This window comes from Balaenoptera acutorostrata, chromosome 9 (genome assembly GCF_949987535.1).
Source record: "Balaenoptera acutorostrata chromosome 9, mBalAcu1.1, whole genome shotgun sequence".
Lineage (NCBI taxonomy): Eukaryota > Metazoa > Chordata > Mammalia > Artiodactyla > Balaenopteridae > Balaenoptera > Balaenoptera acutorostrata.
The window spans coordinates 1127708-1151630 of NC_080072.1; the positions used below are offsets into that span (position 1 = coordinate 1127708).

General features: G+C 66.2%; 1 protein-coding gene across 18 annotated transcripts in view; it reads left to right on the forward strand.

Moving 5' to 3' along the window:
- Positions 1-447: 447 nt before the first annotated feature.
- Positions 448-23923, forward strand: part of BRSK2 (BR serine/threonine kinase 2) — a 66159-nt gene continuing 42683 nt past the window's right edge. For 11 of the 18 annotated variants that reach the window (XR_009009326.1, XR_009009329.1, XR_009009330.1 and 8 more), the window contains exon 1: positions 449-658. Coding sequence is in view for 12 of the 18 variants with exons in the window: in XM_057553660.1 (XP_057409643.1) it covers positions 565-658 (94 nt within the window). In the remaining 6 variants the exon portion in view is untranslated. Of the gene's footprint in view, positions 659-23923 lie in introns of all 18 variants that reach the window. The other 7 variants (XM_057553652.1, XM_057553654.1, XM_057553653.1 and 4 more) reach the window with 3 other exon arrangements.

A 23923-nucleotide genomic window follows, 5' to 3' on the forward strand; every position in this document is an offset into this window, starting at 1 on the left:
GAGGCGGGGGGGCGGGGCCGGCAGAAGGCGCTGCTGATTGGCCGGTGCAGCTGATTGGCTGGCGCGAGAGCCACTCGCTGCCGCCGCTGCATCCGGCTGCGCTCGTACGGGTTCGGCTCGGCAGCTCGGCTGGGCTCGGCGGCTCAGCTCGGCTCGGCTCGGCTCGGCTCGGCTCGGCAGCTCGGCTCGGCGGCTCGGCTCACCTCGGCTGCGCGACCGCGGACGGACTGACGGGCGTGCGCGGGGGGCGCGGGGCGCGGGGCGCGGGGCGCGGGCCTCGGCGGCGGCGGCGGCGGCGGCGGCGGCAGCGGCGGCGGCGGAAGCCTTGTGTCCCCGCCCGCCCGGTCGTCTCGGAGAGGCGGAGGCAGCGCGGGCCGGCCGCAGCAGAGCGGGCGCAGGCGCGGGGGGCGGCGGCGCGGGGGAGGCGCGGGGGGCGCTGAGCGAGCGCGGCCCGCCGGGCGCCGCCGACCCGGCCCAGCGGACTGACGGACGCGCACGGACGCGGCCCCTCCCTGCCGCCGCCCGCCCGGGGCGCCCACCTCGCCGGCGCCGGGCCCGGGAGCGATGACATCGACGGGGAAGGACGGCGGCGGGGCGCAGCACGCGCAGTATGTGGGGCCCTACCGGCTGGAGAAGACGCTGGGCAAGGGGCAGACAGGTGCGTGCGGGCCGGCGGGGGCTGGGGCTGGGGAGACCGTGCACACGGAGGGCCCAGAGGGCCGGGGACACCGATGGGGGCCGGGGGCGCCGGGGAACCGGGAGGGCCGGGGGCGCACAGGCCCGCCGCCGGGAAGGCCGTCGCCGGCGCGCCGAGCGGGGGCCCGGTAGGGAGGCCGCCCGGAACGGGGTGCTGCAGGCCCGGCCCACGTCTCCGGCCCGCGGCCGCGAACAATGGGAGGCCGGGCGCCCGGTCCCGCCGCGGAGCCCCGCAGGCCGCGCGGCTGCGGTCGGCCGGGCGCGGCCCAAGGACACTCGGCGCGGACGGCGGCGCACTGGCCTGGCCAGCGCCCCTCGGCCCGGCTGCAGGCTGCAGGCTGCAGGTGCGCGGCCCCCGCCGCATTGTGCGCCCGAGCGACCGGGCCCATTGTGCCGCGGGAGGAGGGGGCCGAGCAGGCGCCCATCTGCCGTCTGCCGCGGCCGCGCTAATAGGCGTGCTGCCCGAGCAGCTGCGCCCCGGGCCGCGCGACCCCGGCCGCGACCCCCAACTCCGGCGAGCAGCGAGGCCGCCATGCGCGTCCTGCAGGGACCGGGCCACTTTGGCCAGGCCGGGACCTCCCTCCACGGTGGGAGTGGGAGAGTGCCCGGGCCACTCAGAGGGCTGGACAGCGCCTCTCTTCTCCCAACCTGTCAGGATGTCTGCGACACTGCACTCCTCCAGGGGCGGGAGAGGGAGACCGGTACTGGGCCCGACCGCGGATCCTGGGCCACGGATCCCACACCGGCGGTGGAACAGATCCCAGCCTATGGGAGGAGGGGGCTTCCCGGCTGCTCCTGGGCAGCCGTCTTCTGGCCATCGGGTTAGATCGCAGCCCCAAGGCCAGTGCCCTCATCTGGCTGACCGGGCGTTCACAGAGTCGCTTTGTGGGATACTGGGCTCAGCCATTTTCTTTCTTCTCCTTGGATGGGCCTCTCTTGGCGGCCCAGAGGTCCGATTGGCACTGTCTCCTTCTCCCTGTCTCTCTGGGAAGTTCCTTAGACCTAGGGCAGGCAGGCAAGCGGAGCAAGGGAGGAGGAGGGTGCGGTAGGGCTGGGCCCACCAGCCCACCCCACTGGTGCAGGGTTGGGGCCCAGGAGGGAGCGCTCTAGCCAGGGATGCTGCAGGCCCTCCCCGAGCCCCCCAGGGTGGCCCAGAGGCAGAGCCTGGAGGTGGAAGGAAAGTGGGCCAAGCCCCAGGCTGGGGTGGGGGGCAGGGGCTGTGATGTAAGTAAGGCAGAGCGTGTGAAGGCGTCTGGGCTAGAGGCAGTGCGAGCCCCCCGCCCCCTCCTGGGTGGGCAGCCCTCGCACCGTGGGTCCCGGGGCAGTAGTGCAGTGCTGTTGGAAGTCGGGGTGGCGGGCCGGGTTTGAAGAGGAGGTGGCAGACAGCCTGTGATCAGCTGAGTTCAAAATGTGCATGTTTCCTGGGAGGAACAACTGTAGTTGGTGAAATCCTCAGTGGGGGAGGGGCTTGCGGCAGCAGAATGCAGGAGGCAGTGAAATAATCTAATTATCTTACCAATAAAATGTTATTATAAGAAAACATCGGCATGCAAGCGATGACAGCCGTGAATTATACGTAGGTCTCCAAGGGTAGGGGCTGGTCTCCATACTCTTCTTTGAGTTATTCTGTCGTACAGTTAATTACAGGACAGTTCCACTGTAATTAACAGTAACGAACACAAAAGGATGTACAGTGTGTGAACAACAGGCCGTGTGATGTTTAGAAGCAGCTCTGAGTGGCCCCTGCATCCAGCAGCCTCTCTCCTCAGGCCCTTCTCTTGTGAGTGGGATCAGGTCTCTAGCTGAGGCCCCCTCTCTGGGGGTCTGTCCGTCCTCTGTTCCCTCTGGCCTCCCTGAGTGCTTGGAGCTGCCACCTGAGGTCCTGACGGTTGGAGCACCTGCTTCCCAGGAAGGCTGGGGAGGAGGCTTGTCCTGTTGGCGCCCGTCTCTCCGTCCTTTCGTGGCAGGGTCATCTGGAGTGTGGTGGATGTAGGGGCCTCATGGTGTGTGTGTGTGCCGGGCTTGGCTGCTTGGCTTGCTGGCTGCTCTTGGCACCAAATGCCAAGAAAGCTGGTGATTTCCCAGGCCTGTCCTTTCGCTCCCGAGATAAACACCTGACCTTCTCTGAGGGCCAGGCTTCTTGCCAGGACACCTCGGTGGAAGTGTGCCACCTCCCTCGCCAGCCGTCGGTGCTGCTGGGAGCTGTTCCCCCGGAGCCGTGCAGCCCCCAGGCCCAGGGTGCGGTGGGGCCCGTGGTTTGTCCCTTGACTCCAGCCCAGCCCTCCTCGTCTTGCGGACACCTCCGTTCTCCGTGCTCTTTGCCCGCTCTCTGCCCAAGTCCTGTAAAAGGAGAGCTGAGGAGAGTAGACGTCGGCGGCTGTGGGCCGCGTGGGGCAGCTGGGCCTCTCAACCCAGCTGATCCGGGCACTCTGGCCGCGTGTCCCGAGTGGGGGCCTGTTGGGAGGCGGGCCCGCTGCTCTCCCCCAGAACGCCGCCTTTGGGGAGTCAGATGCGGGGTGGGGGACGCCACCAGGTGCAGAGTGCAGGTGTGGGCAGAGCCGCCTCTTCCGCCCGGCTGGGGCTGGCAGGGTCCAGCTCACGCTTCTGTTGCATCTTTTTCGCCCCTGGTGGTTCCGTTTTGCTTGTTTGGCATTGGGCTCAGGGAGCGGGTCCGTCACTCCTGCTGGAGTTGGGCCTCCCCGTCAGGGCTGGCGAGGCCGTGGTTGAAAAGTCATCTCCTCTGCCCAGCTGTCCTTGGCGGCCTGGCGTCACCTCTGCAAGCAGCCCGGGGAGGGGGCCTCCGCCTCGGCCGCGACGTGGTTTCTGGTCGAGGGACGGGGCCTTCCGGGCCTGCGGGGGCCGGTGTCGCTGTGCCGTGTGGTGTTCACTGCCGAGGCTCCGCCCGGCCCCTCCCTCATCCAGGAGAGGCTTCTTCAGCTGGGGGGTGGGGAGGACACCCCCAGAGGGTCCAGCGGGGACCGAGTAGGCCCAGGAGGTGAGTGGTGTGGGCTGTGCCGTTTTCACTCCTCCAACCCCATCAGGAAACGGAGCAGTGCCCGGCCCTGCCCAAGCCAGGGCGCAGCAAGTCCAAGTGGGGCTCGGCGCCCATAGGCCGCGAGGACCCTGGGGCTCGATGGGGAGGACGGTGGGCTCTGGGAGCCTTTCCTGGAGCCAAGGTCCACGGTAAGATGTGGAGCCCGCCTTTGGAAACCCTCCTTCAGTGGGCAGGAGGTGGGGGCGGGGGGCGGCACTGAGACAGGGCTTTCAGGCAAGGGATCGGTCCAGCTAAAGAGAAAAGGGGGCAGTGAGGGCCCTCCCTGCTGCTCATCTGGCTGGGCTCGCAGGTTGGTGGGTGGGCGGGGGGAGAAGCCCTCCAGGCTCTCAGGGGACCCTCAGGAGAATTAACGTGGGTGCTGGTGGCACGCAGGCTGGAGAGGACTCCTTGGGTGGGATGGAGCAGGTGAGCGAGGGAGACAGGTGAGCTGGGAGGAGAGACAGGTGATCTGGAGGGAGACAGGTGAGCTGGGAGGAGAGACAGGTGTGAGAGGGAGACAGGTGAGCTGGGAGGAGAGACAGGTGACCTGGAGGGAGACAGGTGAGCTGGGAGGAGAGACAGGTGTGAGAGGGAGACAGGTGAGCTGGCGGGAGAGTCTGGCAGACCCTGGGGTGACTCATGGCCCGGAGCTGGAGGGAACCCAGCTCAGAGCAGGACGGGGCGGCAGAGCCGGAGGCTGAGGTGGGCGGGGAGGCACCTGGGGCGTGGGGGACCACGTCAGTTTTAGAAGGTTGAGCAGAAGGAGGCAGCTTTTTTTTTTTAATTTTTAAAAATATTTATTTATTTTTGGCCGCATTGGGTCCTCGTTGCTGCGCGCGGGCTTTCTCTAGTTGTGGCGAGCGGGGGCTACTCTTTGTTGCGGTGTGTGGGCTTCTTATTGTGGCGGCTTCTCTTGTTGTGGAGCGTGGGTTCTAGGTACGTGGGTTTCAGTAGTTGTGGTGCGCAGGTTCAGTAGTTGTGGCTCGCGGGCTCTAGAGCGCAGGCTCAGTAGTTGTGGCGTGCGGGCTTAGTTGCTCCGCGGCATGTGGGATCTTCCCGGACCAGGGCTCGAACCCGTGTCCCCTGCACTGGCAGGTGGATTCTTAACCACTGCGCCACCAGGGAAGTCTGGAGGCAGCTTTGAGCCAACGAGAGGCCACAGTGCGTCGGCTCTGGGGATGGGGCGGTCAGGGGCTGGCCCAGGAACCGGCCTGGGGTGCCATGGAGGGCTGAGGCCCGGAGAAGGAGTGGGCCTCCCCATGAGGGTGGAGGCGCTGGACTTGGGGTGCACAGTGAAGGTGGACAGAGCAGGGTGAGTGAGGTGGGCCTCCACTGGTCGCGTGCGGACCGCCTGTCGTGCCTGATGGTCAGAACGGTCGCAGTCCACTTTGCCCTTTGCTGAGTCCAGAGCCTCCCCCCCCGCCCCCCCGTGCCTCAGGCTGACCTCAGTCCATCTAACCTGTTTTATAAGTGAGGGAACGGGCTCAGAACCTGAACTTGGTCCAGGGCAGTGGCTCCCGGGGACGGCAGGAAAGCCCACAGATACTCACTGCACGAGCCTGGTTAAAGGTTAGGACTATATTCTCGAATAGTTGTGGGCAGACCTTGGGGGGCAGTGGGGATCCCCCACCTGTCTCCCTGCCCCACTGGAGTGGTTAGAAAGGCTCAGCAAGCCATCAGTGACTTTGGGTGGGACAGAGGCTGCTCAGCCATCCTCCCGAGGCACAGACCCTCCCCCAGGAAAGCCCCCTTCCCCGAGCTGAGAGCTGGCCCTGGGTAGGCTGCCCTTGTTAATGGAGGGCAGCTCTGCAGGGGGTTTCCTGGGGTGATGGGGGTCTCGCCTCGAAGGATGGGCATTTTCCTGAAGGTAGGGATGGGAGGGTTCTGGGATGGACAGAGCCCTAGGACCCTGGTCCCAGAGTGTCCCCTACCCACCGTGGTCCCCTGTGGCTCTGAGCACCTCTGAGTTTTCACGTGTCCTGCCTGCCTCACCACTGGCTGTGGCTCTGCAGGGATGGGGGCAGGGGTGTTTGTACCAGGAAGGGCAGGTGGGGCAGAGGGCACGGCCTGGGCGAGGGGACAGAGGTGAGAGAGGCTCTTTGCAGAGCTGGGTGCTGCCCAGTGCAGCTCTGGCCGTGGGTTCCTCTGCACTGGGGGTTTTCCGCAGGGGGCATCAAGGCCTGCAGTCCCCCACCCGCAGGGCCCCCAGCACGATGCGGAAAGAGTACGTCACCTGTGGCCAACCTCTGCCCACCACGTGCTAGCCGTTGTCCCCAGAGCCGTCTGTCCGGAGTGGGTTTTGGGGGCAAGGCCAGGCCTGGCTCCTTCTGGAAGAAGCCAGGCCACAGCTGGCCACGGCCCCGAGGTCCAAGCAGAACCTGTCTCCAGCAGATGCTCATGCGGGACTCACGGGGGGACCCTGCTGGATATACAGCCGTCTGCGCTGTGCTCAGGGCAGAGGAGCAGAGGGGTCTCAGACTCCGGGGGCTCCAGGTTCCCCCAACCCTGGTTTGCTGGAGGGTGGTCAGGGGTCCCCGAGCCTCGCTGGTGACAGGCAGGCTTGGCCGTACGTGCTGGGGGCGCGTGTGGACGGGGGCCTCCGGGGCTTGCTTCCTGTGCTCCCCCTGCCTCCTGGCCCGTCCCAGCCAACCTCGAGGGCTGTGTGGGGCCGCCGAGGGCTCTGCCGCAGGACGCAGGGTCCCCTGCTGCCCGCAGCAGCGGCTGACTGGCACTGCCCTGGGCCTGCGCCTGGATGGGGGCCCGAGCGAGCGTGCGCTTCCCCTGCCCACACGCACCTTTCTCTGGCTACTTCTTCCCCTGGTGTTCATTGCTGGGGCTTATCTGTGGGGCAACCACTGGGCCTGAAAACGTCAGGGGAGGGAGAGGAGGCCGGCACCTGGGAGGCAGGTGGGCTGGGCAGCAGCACTGACTGCATCCTCTCTGCCTGCGCGTGAGCCCTGCTCGGTGCCTGGCACCTTCCGTGTGCCCGGAGCGGACAGGTCCTGCCAGGTCAGAGGCCTGCGCTGAGGATAGCTCATGTCGGCCGTGCTCCCGAGTCAGCGGTGCCGTGGGAGGGTCCGTGGCTGGTGTTCACGAGGAGCGTTAGGGCGACTTCCTGGTCACCTAGTGCTCTGGTTTGGAGAGCACCCATGCCTTTGAGGCCAGTGGACACAGAACCGGTGTCTGTGGGGGCCTGGCCGGGTGGCGGTGCCCACAGAGGAGGCTGTGTCCTCCGTCTGCCCGCGCCCATGGGCTATGCCTGGAGCTCTCCGGGCCCGGGGCCCTTCCTGCCTGTGTCCACCCGCGCAGTCTGGGCTCCTTGGAGTGGGGCACGCTGGCGCTCCCCAGGGCCTGCTGCCACGCAGAGAGGGAGCGCGGTGGCGGCCGCACACGTGGCAGGGCGTTTGAGGTGGGTGAGAGGCCTCGCCACCTGCCTGTGGCCCTGTGTGCTGCCCACGTGGCCTGGCTTCCCCAGCTGTACAGCCAGGGCCCCCAGGCCCCCGTGGCCACCTTGGACCCTAATGGGGTGGTTCTGTGCCCCTGGTCCTGGAGGTACAGCCAGAGACAGCCCCCTAGGCTCTGGGGCTCGGTAGCTGAGGGGCTTTGAGCCTCAGGCCCCCCGACGGCAGGGGTGCTTCTGTGAGGCCCTGATGGACGGGAACAACGTCGGGGGCACGTCTGCTGTGCTCGGTATCCAGCAGGAAGCCGGGAGGCCAGCATCTGTCAGGGCCCATCTAGGGTCTCGGGGGAGGGGAAGGACCTCCTTCCCTGTGGGTGGTACCTTGCGTTGCCCTGGATTCTGCAGCAAGTCCTCTCGGACGTGGGGCAAGCTGGTGCCTTCGGACAACTGCTCCAATGGAGCTCTCCTCGGTGCCAGGCCCGACCAGCCCCGCTGTCCCCTGTGGGCCGGCTGACGTGTCCAGGCCACACAGCACTGGGTGGTGGGCCCCGGGTGGGCCTCCACGAGCCTGCCCAGAGCCCTGGGTCCTGGCCAGGGATGGCCAAGCTGCCCGCCCGCCTGCCCGAGGTTTCACCCCAGACAGGGGTGCCGGCTGCCGAGCGGGGCTGCCCCGGGCTAGCTGCCTCAGACTCCGGACGGGATGGAGGTTGGGTTGGGGCAGAGGCCGCAGGGACAAAGCAGGGATTGTGCGGGCTGGGCCCTGAGAGGCGGCCCAGGCCTTGTTCTGCAGCCTCTGAGGGCCCAGTGTTCTGGAGCTGGGCAGCTGGAAGCCTCCCCCCCGCAACCCCAGGATGAGAAAACGGCCCTTCTCTTCTGGTGGTTTTCTTCCTGTTCGTTCTGCTTTCGTCCTTCAGGACCCAGGGAGGCTGCTGCTGGGCCTCGGTTTCTTCCCTGGGCCCTGGGGTGACAGCGCCTCCGGGTGGATTTCAGGGGTCACCGAGGTCGATGCCTGTTGAGTGCTGACATGGCATCCTGGGAACACACTCCCTGGCTGGGGGTGCTGACCTGTGAGGACAGAGGCGCTTCTCCAGGTGCTGTCACATTCTCGTCCACACAGGGCCCCAGAGCTGGCCGCCCCAACCTGGGCCTCCCGCAGACCGTGCCCGCAGGCCTGGCCGAGGGTGGATGGAAGATTCTGGGGCCTTGTGGTTCTGGCTCGGGGGGGGGGTGGGGGAGGACCGCACGGCACTTGCACCATTGCTGCCCACTCTGGGCTCAGCCTGGGTCCCAGGGCTGGCCTTCCTGGCCCCAGGGCGGAGGTGGGAGGGCAGCCTGAGCGGCCGCCTGCATGGCCTGAGTGACGTGGCTGGGGCTGGGGACGCGGCAGGCTGCTGCTCTGTCTCAGGGCCGTGGGTGGTTTTCGGGGGCGGCAGGAGGCTGCCCGGCCAGAAATGTGGCATCTGTGAGGGGCCTTGGCCGTGGTGCCCCGGGCGACTCTAGAGTTGCTGGCAGCCGCTGGCTTGGGTGGAGGAGCAGGATAAATAGGGGGCCTACGTGTTGGGGGGTGGCTGCCTGGGAACCTGACGGGTCCCTTCCCGTGGCCGACTTCGTCCTGGGTCACAGGCCACGAGGCCAGAGCAGCCCCAGGGAAGGGCAGGGCGGGGGCCCCGAGGCCGGGTGCTTCCTGCGCCTTGTTCTGAGTTGGGTCCAGCGACGTATCAGGCGCACGGGTCCAGCTTCCTCAGGCGTTGACGCTGGGCCCAAGCTGGAGTCCGGGGCACGGGCTGGCAGGGCGGTGGGGAGCCCGGGTCTGCAGAGGCTGGGAGGAGCCCCTGCCCGGGTCGGGAGCTGCAGCCTCTGCCGCCCCCACCCAGACTCCTGGCTCTGTCGTCTGGCAGGGGCCTGCAGTGGAGGCCAGGCAGCCTCGTGGGGCCAGTTTCTTCTCTGAAGGGTGAGGGGCTGGTGCTCGGCGGGCAGCTGCGGGGACGTGGGGGTCCCCAATGCCTGTGGAGAGGAGTGCGCCGGGAGCATGTGTGAGGACCTCAGAGTCCTCCGAGACCATTCAGAAAAAGTCCCTCGGCTGGCCCCGTGGAGCCAGGAGGGAGCTGGATGGGCCGCTCCGTCCCGGGCTCACTCTGGCCACCCCCAGGAGTCAGCCAGAAGGCACAGAGCATTTGGGGTCATCCAGGGTCTCTGGGGTCAGCCTGCGTGCAGAGCCCCCGGGGCAGGGCCCCCAGCCCAGACTGGGTGGGAAAGTCAGCGTCTGCAGGCCTCCGTGTCCCCGTTGTGGCTCAGGTGTGAGGGTGAGCGGCACCGCGAGGGAACGTATTTGCTTGGGGCCAGGCAGGGGGCTGGCAGCCTGTGTCACCCTTGGGCCGTGGGCCTGAAAGTGGGCTCAGCTTTCACGTCCGGCCCAGGCCCAGGGGGCCGAGGGGGAAACAGGATGAGAGTGGACAGATGGGCATCGTGTTTGCTTATCCCCGCGGATGTGGTATTTTCATGCACCGCTTGTTTATGGGGCAGCGAGTGGGGAGAGTGGATGCGGATTGTGGCAGAGCTGGGCCGCCAGCTGTGCGGGGCTGAGGGACCCGGGGGTAGGGGCACAGTCTGGGCTGGGGAGGGGCTTGCCTCGTTCCTTCCGTCTGCCACATGGCGCCCTGCGACGCGGCCTGCCCTGCCTGTGGCTCCGCCCTGCTGACCTCTTGCGCCCAACCTGCTGCAGTCTGGCCGGCAGATGCCTCTGTTCTGGGGGCCCGCCCGGCGTGGAGGCCCCGTGTTCCTGGGCCGCCGTGGGAACCGGCTTCTCGTTTCCCTCTGCAGACGGGCATTTCCAGATGCAGAGGTAGAGAAAAGAGCACCCTGGACCCCGCGAGCCCACCCCAGCCTCAGCGACACAGACACAGGGTTAGTTTGCTTCACCCCACCCCCAGACTTCCCTGAAATGTAAATATTTTCGGGCTGGGTCTAAAAGATAGAGACTCTTTAAGGAAGCACCATACCGTTAGTACCCTGAGAAGTTAACCCTGATTTCCCAAACTGGCAGAAATACAGTCAAATGCTGGATTTTTAGCGGGTAAGGGCTGCTTCCTGGAACCTGAGTCCCTGTGGGCCCCCGCGTGCGGCGTCTGGGGGCCGTGGGGCCTCGGCGCCGGGGCTGCTCCCAGGGGTCCTCAACCTCAGGGTCTGCGCGTTTCTGACTTCCCGGGGGTGCTGATGCTGGCGGGGCCCCACTTGGACAGGAAACCGTGTGTGGTTGTGGCCTGTCCCACCCTCACTCCTGCCTCGACCCTGACGTGATGGTCATTGGTGCCAGCGTGCGGTGCGCAGCGAAATACAGGCCTGGCCTTGCCTGGGAGCAGCGGCTCCACCCAGCCCCGAAGCTTCACTGCCTTCACGCACACAGGTGCAGGCCCAGTGGGGTCATTGCACGCGCGGAGCGCCCCCTTTGGGTTCTGTCCCGCGGGGGTGGACCTGAGGCAGGTGAGGACGGCTGGCCGGTCACTGTCTGGTCCCTCGGCCCCGAGCTGCTGCAGCCCTGGGCGGGGGTGTAGGTGAGGGAACAGGCTCGGTGGGGGCCTGAAGGAGGCCCTCCTGGGGAGCTTGCACCAGCTTCCACCGGGCGCCTGGTCTCCTTACGTCCCGCTGGGCCCGTCTCCGTGCTCGGCCTCGCCCTCTTGGCTGCAGGGGCCCTGTCACGGAGCGCCAGTTTGAGCACTCACTGCCAAGGGTGGACAGTCAGCCTGCCCACGCCCGGCCCACGCCTCCAGCTCTTCCTCCAGGCCCTCTGCCACCACGCCTGGCCGGTGGCTCCGACCCGTGACCTCACACGGGAGACGCTGGGCTCGACCCCCTGGTACGGTTTGGGGTTTCCCGCTTGGTGTCGGGGCTGCTCGAGGCGGGGGCACACGCTTCTCCTGCAGCAGGGCTCATGCTGGGGGCGCCGTGCTTTCTTTCCTCATACGCGCCTGCTTCTGTGCAAAGCCGTGGGCCCTGGTGACCTGGGAGAATTGCTCTTCAAGGCCCGCGTGTTCGTACACGGCGTGGGCTGCCAGGAGACCCTGCGTCCAGGGGCCAGCTCCCCGTGAGCAGCAGGCAGCCTAGGACCCCTGCACTGTGCAGGGGTGGCCCCTGCTCTCCCCCCCCTAAGTCTCCAAGGAGAGCAGCGGCAAGCCCTCAGGTGGTGCCCCATCTCTGCTGCGCTCCCCTAGGGCGGCTCGTGGGGAGGAGGCTGGGGCAGCTCGCTGGCCGCACCCTGTTCCTGAGGGGGCGCCGAGGGGCCTGAGTCGGCCCTGCAGCCTGGGGCCAGGCCCTCTCCCTGGGCCGCCTGTGGGAGCTGTCCAGCGCGGCAGTGCTGAAGTCTGCAGCTTCCGCGGCCCAGGAGGGAGGCTGCGGTTAGCAGTTTGTCCCTAGCCCTCCTCTGCAGCTGAGCAGACCTGTGGGAAGGTCTGTGGGTCTTTGGTGAGCTCCTGCACCTGTCTCCCCAGTGTGGGACTTCGGCTCTGGGCTGAGGAGGTCGGCAGGGGGAAGCCGCCTGGTGTGCTCCCAGGGGAGACCCCGGCCCCCACTCCCCTCCTCGGTCAGGAGGAGCTGGTGGCCAGTTCTCTTGGGGCTGCTGCTGACCTGCCGGGGCGGGGGCAGGGCCAGGGCCCCACAGAGCGTGAACATGAGTACTGCTCGCTCTCCAAGGCTGCCGGCACCTTCTCTGGCTCTGGGGTTGATTCAAGGTGACTCTCCAGGGCAGTCCCTGGTATCCCTGACGTTCGCTTGGTGTCTCCAAGGTGGCAGGAGCTGCCGCAGTGAACCCTCCCATCCAGAAGCTCTTGGAGACCCCCATCGCCCGGGTGTGGGTGCCGTTGGGGGCACAGAGCAGCCAGGGAGGCCCCGGCCACCTGGCCCCGTGCTCTGTAGGCTGTGGGTGCCCCGTGTCGCCTGGGCTCCCCAGGGAGGGGCAGGCACACCGCGAGAGGCTCCTCCGGTGCACACCAGCCAGTTGCATCCCCTGGCTCCCTCCTGGGTCCCCTTATTTCAAGGGTCTTGTGGCCCGAGGGTGGATGAAATGCAGGCGTTTCTGCAGCACGCTGGGACATCAGTGATGGCCTTGGGGCGGCTGAGAGGGGAGACCAGCTGGGGCCCGGGCTGTGCACCGACCCTCTGAGTCGGGTCTGCCCGCCTGAGCCCGTACCCAGGGGGACAGAGATGTGGTGGGTGTGAAGGCACGGGTGTTACCCTCCCGCTGGTTCTGCCTTGGGCTGATCTGTGGAGCTCCCCGTGCACACGAGGAGGGTCCTCTGACCTCAAAGTCCATGCGTGCAGCCCCCTCCCCAGGCCTGGGCACTGGGGGAAATTGAGCCTGGACTCAGGAAGGCAGACCCACAGCTCCAACCCCCACTAAACCCCCGCATCCAAACCAGCATCCTGGGCTAGCTCGGCGGGGAGACTGGAGACAGGAGACGTTTGGGAAGGACCGAGGCCTTGGAGGTGGAGGGACTGTTTCCTGTGTGTGAGGGGGTGGGGCTGGCCTGGGCAGATGGGAAGGGTTAGATGCTGGCTTAGCTCTAGGGGCAAGAGCTCATCTCTGATTGGAGGTTTGCTGACTCTAAACCCCAAATCCCAAGGGATTTATAACTAATCATAAAGTGGCACAGATAGGACACTCTCCAGCAGATGCCGCGGGGCGACTGAGGGCATCTGTGGGCGGTCGTGGGCTGCGTCGGCCTGGGCATCAGGGCAGCCGTGTCGGGGGCTTGGTGGGGGCTACAGGGGCACCTCTGTGTGATGCCCAGTGGCCCAGGGTCTCTGGGCCGGGTTCCCAGATTCACTTCCAGCTTTGCTGCCGGCCCTCGCAGGGCACACGGTGTCCTCGGCATCCTCAGAGAGCTGGCTGCTGCCCTCAGTGCCACCCACGTCCGTACCTCCCCCTCCTGGGTCCCTCTGCCTGAGGGGTGCTCAGACCCCTGTCCCACAGCCCGTCTTTGGAGTCAGCTGGCCGTAGGGCCTCTGACCTCGGGGCCCTGCTTCCCGCCACCCTGTGTGCAGTGCACACCGTTCTGTGGGCATCTGTGTGCTGCCCTGCTGTCTGCAGAAGGGGGTGTGGGGACTGGCTCTCTGTCGGGGTGATGCTGGTGATGCCCCCGTCGGGATCCAGGCTGGTGGGGCAGGAGAGTTGGCTCTGGGGGGACCAGCCTGGGCTGGTCAGTGCTGTGGGCCTCCAGAGGTGCTCAGGGCCTGGCAGGGGCTGGGGGGCCAGCCAGGGCCTCTGACCTCACAGGCTTAACTCTGCCCCTTCTGTCCAGGGGGCTGTGGCATCCCGAGTCACCCTGGGTGGGTGGCCTCTGGGTGCCAGTCCCACCGTGCCAGGTGGTGTGCACGGGGTCCTGTGCTGACCAAAGCCTGGTTGGCAGCCCTCTTGGTGCTGCTGGGGGAGGTGCTGGTCACTGGCCGGTGGACACCTGGGGGCACCTCTGGGAAGCTGGCCGGGCTCTGTGCTGGGGACAGTCCTGTCCTGGGCAGAGCGACCCACTGGGCAGCCAGGGTTCGGGGCAGGCTGGCTCCTGGGCCTGTTCATGCCAGTCCAGGCTGGGTCTGGGGCCCAGGCTGCCCCCCCACGCCTGCTGCAGCGGGCCTTGGGGAGGAGATATGGCCCCTGGGGAGCCTCTCTGGCCCTGCGCAGGACCTCGGGCGTGGTGGCCGTGGGCACGTGCCCCAGGCACCGTTTTGGGGGCTCTGCGGTCCCTCGCTGGGCCTCGGGAGCTCACCACTTAGGTGAGGCCTGCCGAGCCTGGGGGGCTGCAGGCCAGCACCCATCCCCATGGGGGTGCCTCTTTCCTTGGACACCCAAGTGGCCTGTATCCTGGGGGAGCAGCCCCCAGAAGCAGTGTGGGCGTGCAGGGGGCCGTCAGCTCCGGGCAGGCTCACAGGGGGTGTTGATGGAGTGGTTGGGGGGGGCGCCCGTGCTCCTCCTCTTCCCGTTGCTCGAGGGGCCAGGGCAGTTGGGGACAGGTCAGTCAGCGGGGTCAGCAGCGTGAGAGCCTGGGGACCCCGTGCTGGCAGGACCATGTGGGGTTCTCTGGTGTGTGCACCTCAGGACAGGCGGTCTCCTGGAGGTGTTGGGTCGGGGACTTCATGAACCAGGCCTGCGCTCCGTGGCCAGCGCCGAGGCCAACCTCAAGTTTGCAGGTGCAAAGATGTACACGTAATCGAGCGCCTTGCCTGCCCGTCCCTGGGGGGATGTGCTGGGGGGAGGCGCGTGGGACAGTCTGTGCTGCCTGGGTCGGGGGGTCAGGGCGGAGGCCCAGGGGACACTGAGCAGGGGCCCCGTGGATGGTGTATTAGGGCAGGGCGGCTCTGCATCCCCTCTGGGCTGGGCTCCTGTCCTGAGACCTCGTGCCCATTTGCGCCTTTGAGTGGCAGGTCCCACTGCCCGGCCCTTCCAGCTGCTCCACAAGTGCCAGCCCCCGGGGGGGAGGAGGTGGCAGAGGTGGACGTCCTGCCTGGGCTCTGTGACTGTGGACAGCTCCGGGCAGGCGGGCCTCCTGGAAACAGTCAGAGGCGCTCAGGGAGCGAGCTGATGTTTGGGAGGATGAGGTGGCAGCTGTGGGCGGGCGGGTCTCTGCCTCTCTCCTCTCTGTCCTTCGGAGAAGCTGCCCGCTGACCGCTAAGCAGCTTCTATTATTACCCCACGCTGGAGGTTACATCTGCCGGCGCCCTTCTGGGGATGGGCAGGCTCTCCTGGCACCTGATCCCCGCTGGGCAGGGGCGTAGCTCGGGCCACAGGCCTGTTTCCCACTTTCTAATGGTACCGCAGGCAGGGTGTGCATGTCTGTCCGTCCGTCTGTCTGAGGGACCTGGGCAGGGAACTTGTCTGGGTCAGGTGGGAGCAGCCTGCACACGGCCTGCTTGGCCTAGTGCCTCGGTGTCCGTCGCGTGCCCAGCACTGGCCGGGCCCCCTGGGCAGCCAGCAGCCGCCTCAGCCCCGGGCTCCCCCAGGTCAGGCCCCTGCCACGAGCGGTCTCGAAGCTCCATGGTCGGGGCCGGTGGCGCGGTGCTAGCACCTTCCCGTCCTGCCCGGGAGCCCTGACCCAGGGGCATCGGACGGCTGGCTCCTGAGACGAGTCTAGGGTGGGGCCTGCAGCTCCCTGACCCGCGAGCAGGGTGGGGACACAGGCTTCTTGGCCCGGGGGAGGGTGGGACACCAGACCTACCTCCTGGCTGGGGAAACCAATTTAGCAGATAGTTTTTAAAACGTGGATTGGGTTTTTTTTTTTAATGATAAATCCAGATTTGACACTGCAGAGTGGTCCTCTGGCCCCCATCCCCTCCCACGTGGGGACAAGGGATCTCAGCCACAGACCAGAGAGGGCTTGTCCGCCCCGCCGCCGGCCCCCCGCCCTGCCCTCCTGTTCCTTCTTCCCCTGCCCGCTGGACCGCGGGAGCCCATGTGGCTTCCGAGGCCAACCCTGGCAGCCCTCCCAGGTGTGCCGGGTGAGGGGGCTGCTGGGGGTGCCTGGTGGCCACAGGCGGGCGGGCTCTGCCTTCCTCCGCTTGATCACAGGCCGGCCCGCAGATGAGGGGCACCTTCCCTGCACAAGGCTTCGCTGTGTCCTGTGTCGGGGGCTGGAGGCGCGGCCAGGGGGCCGGTGGGAGCTGGGAAGCGGGCAGGGGCGGAGGGCGGCCAGCCTCTGTCGTCTGGTCACCTGCAGCTCCTGCCCCTCGGGGTGGGGGCTGAGGGGAGGCCCAGGGGCTTCTGGGAGATATTTCCACACCTGGCTTAGCTGTGAGCGGCTCTGGGCCTGGCTCCATCCCGGAGGGCCCCCCACGCCTGGCAGGTGTGAGTGGGGTTGTGTGGCGTTGCATCTGCTACCAGAGAGGCTGTTGGTGTGTGTGCCTGGGCCTCCCGGGGCAGGCATCCCGGCCTCGTCACCAAGGCAACCCCATCACCATCCCTGGGGCCTGGAGGGGGTGGAGCAGGAAGGAGGGAAGGCCTGGTGTGTGTGGGGGGGGGGTGGTCCGTGTCTGCTGCTGAAGCCCCGTGGGGCCTGGCCTGTAGGCAGCCTTCCTGTCCTGGCGATCCCTTCTCTTCCCCCCCCCAGGCACTGGGTCACTGACCTTGAAGCACTCCTGCCGGTCACCATGGCTCTGTCCCTCCACTGCCCCCACCCCCTGCTGCACACACACACGTCCCTGGAGAGCTGGACAGCTGCTGGTGGTGCATGCTCACGTCACAGCATGGCGTCCACGCTGCACGTGTGACCTTGGCCCCCTGGAGTCCAGCCTCCTCGTACAGCTGGCTCCTCGCGTGCGGGACCCGGCACCCTTGTCTTCACAGCAGCTGCGCCCCCTGCCACCTGCTCCCCACAAGCCTCCGACCCCTCCCCTTCCTGGGTCCCTTGGGCCAGTCACCCTCCTTCCTGCAGGCCCTTTGCAGGCGACCCCAGCATCAGCCCCCAGTTCTAAGGCTTCTGAAACTAGGGCGCCAGTTTAGAACAACAACAACAATTTACCAGATTGAATTACTGAATAGTTACTGAATTCAATCAAAATGTTTCATTGGGCTCATTTTACAGCGTTGAACTGATAAAGCAGTTAATAAAAAGCTCACGTGGTCACCTGCCACCATCGGAAGCGGAGACGCGGGGCCGCTCGCCGGCCTCTGGGAAGCCCTGCTCCTCCCAGAAGCTCTCAAGGAGAGAGCGGGCGGAAGTGCGGGCAGGCGGGGCAGGAAGGGGGCCCAGCCGGCTGTTTGCTGGCGCTTGCCCAGCGCACCCCAGAACTGATGGTTTCCCAGCACTCGTGCCCCCCAGACAAGGCCGCCGGGTCCCCCTGGACATCCCGCCCCGAGGCTGCAGCCAGAGGGCTGAGGGGCCCAGGTGCTGGCCTCTCACTGCACCTCTCCCCACAGAGGGCCCAGGGCGCACAGTCAGGCCTCCGAGCGTCTGGGGCTCTCAGGACGTGATGCTGAGCACACAGTAGGTGGACGCCCCTCGGGGACGCTGGCTGCGCGGGTCGGCTTTCCGTGGCGTGGCTGAGGGAGGTCCTGCTGCATCTGGGGGAGACCCGGCCTGGAGGTAGGGGCGATGATTTCCATGCTCGGGGTGTCGGCCAGGGGACCTCGACTGAGGGAGAAGCGTCCACCCTTGTGCCCCGGCTTCTGCGGGTGGGACTGGGGGGGGGGTCCTGGCGGGGGTGGGGAGTTGGCACTGGGGTGGGAGGAAGCAGAGGGGGAGGGGAGGGGAGCCCTGTTGTGGTCGCCATGGCAACCACCGGGCTGCTGAGGTTGGGGCAGTGACTCTGGGGAGAGGGTGCCCTGCTGGCTGGGCCCTCAGCCCAGGAAGGAAGCCATGGCCCCCCTGCCCTCTCCCACCAGCCCGGGGGTGTGGGGACCTGGGGTGGCCCTCAGCGCACGCCCAGGGCCTCCCCGGTTCTGTCCCTGCAGCCCTGTGTGCGGCCCACACTCCGCCCGCCTTGACCGCGATCCTTCCACAGCCCCGAGCGAGTCCCCGCTGTGGTGGGAAGGAGCCCCGTCCTGGACACACCACGGGGGGCGGGTGCCAGGGCAGCTGCCCTTGGAAGGAGCCGGGGTGTCCGTGGTGTCACGCGGCAGGGGGGCTTCACACTGCAGCCTCGGGCTGTCCCCGCCCCCGCCTCCCAGGCCCACGGGGGCCGCTGGGCAGAAAGAGCAGGACAGACTGGGGAGGGCCGGGCCCTCTTGCTCCTGTGGCCCCCATGACTCTGCCTCGAGCCCGGCCTGGCTCTCCCGTTGCCGGGGCCTGTGCCTGAGCCTGGGGGGCTGTGACTGCGCTGGGAGCGTCTCAGCCCGCCCCGGGCCTGCTCAAGGGTGCGTCCGGCTCAGGCCTGGCCAGCCTGGCTGAAGCCCCTGATTCGGCGTGTTGGGCGTTTGTGTTTCTCTTGGGAATCACCGGTCTCATCCTTGGCTCCTTTGAAGCAGCCGCGTTGGCGGGTTTCTAAAGGAGCTCGTCAGAGCTCTTCACGTCGAGGGCCGGGCTCAGTGGGCCTTTCCCTCTGTCTGGGGGTGGGATGCCCTGAGTCACTTCTGGCTGTGGTTCTACCAGTGGTTCCGTTGACACGAAATCCCAGGGACGGAGGGCTGTGGCCAGTGGCCAGGCTGCTGCGGAGGGCGGGGCGCCGGGACGCCCTTTCGCAGGACCCGGGGGGATCACTGCGGCCCTTTAAGTGTGCGCGTCGCTTACACCTCCACGGAGCTGCTGAGAAGGGGGGACTGCTGGGGAAGCAGGTTTTAGGGAGCAAACCAGGGCTCAACAAACACAAGGAAGAGGAAAGCCCTGAACTCCGCCTGGTCTCGGGCTGGGTGCTTCCGGGGAAGTCACTGAACCTCTCTGAGCCTGGGGCCCTTGTGAGGGGGGCAGTTATGGTGTCCGCCGGGCAGAGGTGTGGTGTGACACGGCTGCAGCCGTGTGCCTTCTTGTCACCGTGATGGCCGTGCTCCGGCTGCAGAGCGTGTGCGGTGCTTTCCTTCTCGGTGGTCTCCTTGGTCTACCTGGAGTTTATCCGGGCAACATGTGTAGGTGGGGCTACCTGCTGTATCTCCCCGGCCTGGTCATCTGCTGGGCACCGCCCGCTGGGCAGCCAGCACTCCCGGAGCCCGAGCCTGCCTCATGGTGGGGTTGGTGGGGCAGGGGGAAGGCTGGCCTCCGGGGATGCTCCTTGGGTCAGGCCTGCAGCAGGCCGGGGCCCCGCTGGTGGGGGTGCAGCATGGGAGACGGCTCAGGGACCGGACAGGGCACCAGCCATTCCCTAGTGCGAGGCAGGTCCTGCCCTGGGCAGGGCTGGCACCATGGCGGGGCAGGGGAGTGGGGGCCCTTCGCCTGGCCTTTTTGTGCAGGAGGCGGGTGTTAGCGCGGCGCCCGCTAGCTGGGGGCAGGGGTCTCTGAGGCCGCTGAGGGCTGCAGCCAGTGGCTTGCTCTGAGTCCAGGGCGCAGCTGAAGGGAGCAGGAAGGAAGGGGGTGGGGGAGAGCGCTCAGTGCCCCTGCCTGTCTGCTCCCGTTGTCATGGCAACAGATGGTGGTTTGGCAGGAGAGAGGAGGGGGAGGGCTTTGTGCGAGGAGGCTCAGGATTTGGAGACCAGCTGGGATCCTTCAGGGACAGGGCGGGGCTCTGGCGACGGGGCTGAGCAAGCTCCTCCCCTGGGCCCCCAGCGCAGCCCCCGTTCACAGGGCAGGTTTTAGACAGAAACCCAAGTCTGAGCTTCCTTTCTCTGGAGCGCCAGCCCCACCCTGGCTCACGGTGGCCGCCTGGCCCCCCTTGCTTGCCCCTCCCTCTCTCCCCTGGCTCCTGGACCAGGGCTGCATATCAGAGAGAGACCAGTGCCCCCACCTGGACGCCCCACGAGCCTGGGTCAGCGGGCAAAGTTGTTGGGGGGGGCGCTGCAGCTGGGCACTGGGCCCGGCTCTGCCCCCGGCCCTGGGGATGGGGAGAAGGCCCGGCTGGAGCACAGGGGCCTCAACCCTGTACTGCCACCGGCTGCAGGGGCGACCGCCGCGGGGCGCCATCCCAGGATGACCGAGTCCCAGCCAGCCCTGTGCTGCCACCCTCCACTTGGCCAGCCTCCCTGTGCATGTGGAGAGGGGGGAGGGAAGGGGCCCAGGCTTTCCAGGGTGATCACCTGAGCAGGCCCCTTACCGCCACCCCTGCACCCGCCTCCCTCCCTCCCGCTGCACCTGCCTGCTTCTCCCCAAGGCCAGGCGGCGCTTCCTGCAGACAGCCTCCCGACCTGCAGGCCCAGTCCGGACTCGGCCCTGGTTATTCCCCGGGAGTGTGAGCGTGGGGCCATGTGTGAGCATAAGGGGGGGTCCTTGCCTCACCACGGGGGAAGGGCCCTGTGCACGTCCATCAGGCCCAGCTGAGCCCCAGCTGTGGGTTCCCAGGGCAGAGTGCACACCTGACCTGAGTCTTTGGCCTGGTGCCGCCCACCCCGTGGGTGAGGAAGCTGCCGGTCACCTGCTGAGGTTTGGAGACCCCTGCCTGGGCCACTGCAGGGCGGGCTCCCCAACCCAGTCTGGCATCGGAGGCCCTGCATCGGCCCTGAGCCCCAACACAGCACAGCTCAGGTGCGATGGGGGGCGGGGACAGGGCCCCTCCTCCTACCCCGCCCACAGGGCTCCCGCTGCTTTTGCTGGCTTGTGGCCACGCCCAGGACGAGCTGCCCCACCCAGCCTCCTCGGGAGGATTGGCCGGAGGGCTCTGGGGCCCCTTTCTCTGAGGCCTCTCGTGGCTCCCAGGGCTCAGGCCTAGGCCAGGGTCTCCGCCGAGCAGGTCGGCACGCCAGGTGTGCCCCAGCGCCCTGCGAGCACCCCTGGGACCCCGACCCACCACCAGCATCTGGCCATGTCCCCCTGCAGTCTCAGTTCAGTGCCTCCGCGAAGCTTGCCCTGGCTCTCTGCCCTGACCCCACCACCCACTCTCAACAGTACGGGGGACCCCACCTCTGCAGCCCCAGGCCCCAGCGCTGATCCCCAGAGACCCTCCAGGGACCCTTTCTCAGGACTTGTCAAGGGCCTGGGTTGGCACTGGGGGGAGACTGACCACCCCCCCACCCCCGCCTTGGGAGGCCTGGGGCTCCTTCAGGGCCTGGACAGCAGGAGGCCTGGGGCCTGGGTCGAGGTCCCCTCACTGCAGAGGGTCCGGGGGGGCCCAGGCTGCAGGCTGGCTCCTGACCTTTCTGGGGGAATGAGGTGTGTGGTGATGGGTGGGATGTCAAAGCCATGCATGAGTGTGTGTGTGTGTGTGTGTGTGTCTTTCCGTGAAGGTGGGCTCTCGGGCAGCTCCTGACTCCTGCCTGGCACTAACCAGAAGGGGGAGGGGTGGAGGGTGGGTAGGGCAGGGGGGAGGGGCAGTGTAGCTCAGGCAGCTTCCAGGGCAGACACAGTGACCTGTCCCCAGGGTGGGGAGTGGCTCAGAGAGCTGGCTGGTGGGGACTCCTCTTCTCTCTGCCCTGTGCCCCCCGCCCCGGGGAGACTGTGCTGGAGTCCCAGGGCAGCGAGGCCTGGAATGAGGGTGGTTGTGCTGCCCCTCTGTGCGGGGTAAGCTTGGCCCCTGGCACTGCCTCCTGCAGGCCCCTGGCGGGGAGGAGGGGAAAGGACCCCTGGGTCAGCCCAGGCCCCGGTGTGGGCGCAGCTCACCAGCCCTTTCCTTGGGGCTGTTTCCAGACTCAGGGCAGCATCTGCAACGCCCCCGCCCTTGGGGAAGTGACTGGAGACCAAGGGCAGCTGCCTGCCAGCAGGGAAGCCAGAGAATTTTGTGGCTGGTTTGGTAAAATGCCTGCCTTTTCTGGGGGGACTTAACTGGACTGTTTGCAGTTTAAGAGAACTGTTCCTGGAAGGTGGGGGAGGGGCAGGCCAGAGCCAGCCCAAGTTTGGGGTGAGGCGGCTGAATAACGTGACGTGGGGCAGCCAGGCTGGGCGGGGTGCCCAGGCAAGCGTGGGTGCCAGGCAGACGCCAGGGGACTGCGGTGCAGCTGCAGGAGGCGTGAGACACGGGGCCCTGTGGCCGTCCTGCCCCGCCAGCTGCACCCTCAGCCCCGTCCCTCACCTCCAGGTGTGCTGATGTCTGCCCCCAGCCCAGTGTGCGGGTCCCAGCCCCCAGCTCCCCGACAGAGCCCCGCGTCAGGAAGGGAGTGGGCGCAGGGCGTCTGGGGCCTGCGGTGCGGAAGCTGAGGCCTGTATTGGGGGATCCCCACACTGTTCCCCTGCCCCCCACGAGTCCAGGTGGTGCCTTCCTGGGCGGAGCAGGTGGGAGCCAGGAGGAGGGGTCCTGACCTGAGCCCCGGGGTCAGCGGAACCTTGCCGTACCCCTCCCTCCACCTCACACTGTCTTTGGGGTGCTCGAGGGGCAGGGCAGCTGTGACTCCCGGGCAGGTGCCCTGGCCACTGGTCCCAGCCTTGGCTGCAGGCAGAGCGAAGGAGGTGACCACCTGGGGTGGGCTTAGGGACACCAAGGCCAAGGGCAGCCCTAGCCAGTGGCCAGCACTGCAGGGTGGAGGACTAGGGCCACCCTCGGGGACCAGAGCCTCATCTGCGGGGCCTGGGATGTGAGTGGGGCTGCCCGTGACCGTGGCACCTGGTGGCCTGTGGGGACACGTGGCAGCCTACCCCAGCCCTGCTGGACCCCCTTGGAGAATGGCCCCTCCCTGGAGGCTCAGTGCCCCCTCGCATCCTGACATCCAGAGCAGGCCGTAGCTGAACGGTTCTTACGACAAAAGTGTGTTTGGTAATAATCAGTGACAGTGATAACTTTTCTTGATTCGTTCTTTGGATTTAAAACTATTCTCATTAATTAATTAAATTCATTTAAAAAGAAGACTTTACTTTCAGACTCAAAGATACTAAAGTATTTCGTGTATGAACCAAGGTTTGCACTTTCCAAAGACATCACACCCCGAGGTTCACCCTGTGTCATTGCTTTGAGCCGTGAGCGCAGGGGAGGCTCTGGGGCGGGTGGGAGCCTTCGAGTGGCAGCCCGAACTTTCCTCCTGCAGGAGGTGGCGTGTGTCGGGACTTGAGGACTCGTCCTCCGTGTAGCTGCAGCATCTGTCACCGCCTCCACACACGGGACAGAGACCCACCTGTGAGCAGCAATTGTTTGGAACTGGGAGGATGACGGACTGCGTTTGGGGGAGGGGTGTTTATTTTATCGCTGACGTTTGGCATCGGTGCGTGGTGGCAAAAAGTAGGCCCGTTTCTTTTTTAAAAAGTTGAGATGAAATTCACGTAACATAAAGTGGACCATTTTAGAATGTACAGTTCTGCAGCGTTCAGCGTGTTCAGTGTCGTGCAGTCACCACCTCTGCTTCCAGGGCAATCTCATCCCGCAAAGGAACCCGGTGCCCGTAAGGAGTGACTCCTGACTGATATCCCTTCCCCAGCCCTGGCAACCACTAATCTGCTTTCTGTTTCTGTTGGTTTATGTATTATGGTAGGTATTTCATAGAAATGGAATCATGCACGTGTGGCCTCTTGTGTCTGCCTGCTTTCACGTAGCAGAAAATCCTCAAGGTTCATCCAGGTTGTAGCTGTGTCAACCTGTGTTCCTCTTTAAGGCTGAATAATATTCCTTTGTGTGGATGGACCACATTTTTTTTTTTTTTTTTTTGGCCACGCCTCGCAGCTTGCAGGATCTTAGTTCCCTCACCAGGGATTGAACTCAGGCCCCGGCAGTGGAAGCGCCGAGTCCTAACCACCGGACCACATTTTTTTATCCATTGATCTGTCGATGGGCACTTGGGTTGTTTCCACCTTTGGTTGCTGTGGGTGTGTTTGAGTCCCTGCTTTTGGTTTTTTCGGGGACACACCTAGGAATGGTAACCCTTATGTTTAATTTTTTGAAGAACGGCCAGACTGCTTTCTGATAGACCCAATTTTAGTCAGTTTATTTTTGCTGTTAATGTCTCCATAGACAGGGCCCCCCCATCGCCTCCCCCCACCCATTGGGTGGCCCCCACTGCCCACCCTACCACTGTCCTCTCTTCCTTTGCAGAATTTATTGGCTCAGAGGGAGGGTGTGACTCGCCTATGTCTGTGTGATGCTCACAGGTGGTCCTGGTCCTGGTGGGGGCTCCCTGGGCTGCTGCCTACCTGTTGTACTGGGCTCCCTGGTGGCCACGGCTCCCCTCGGCCACTGTCGCTTGGGAAGGCAGCTGTGGGAGCCCTGAGCGCCCAGCCTTGGGCTCTCAGTGGTTCTGTTCTGTGTCTCAGTTTTTACAGATTTGGACAAGTTGAGAGTTTGAAGTCCGTTGCCAGCTGGGACCCAGAACAACACAA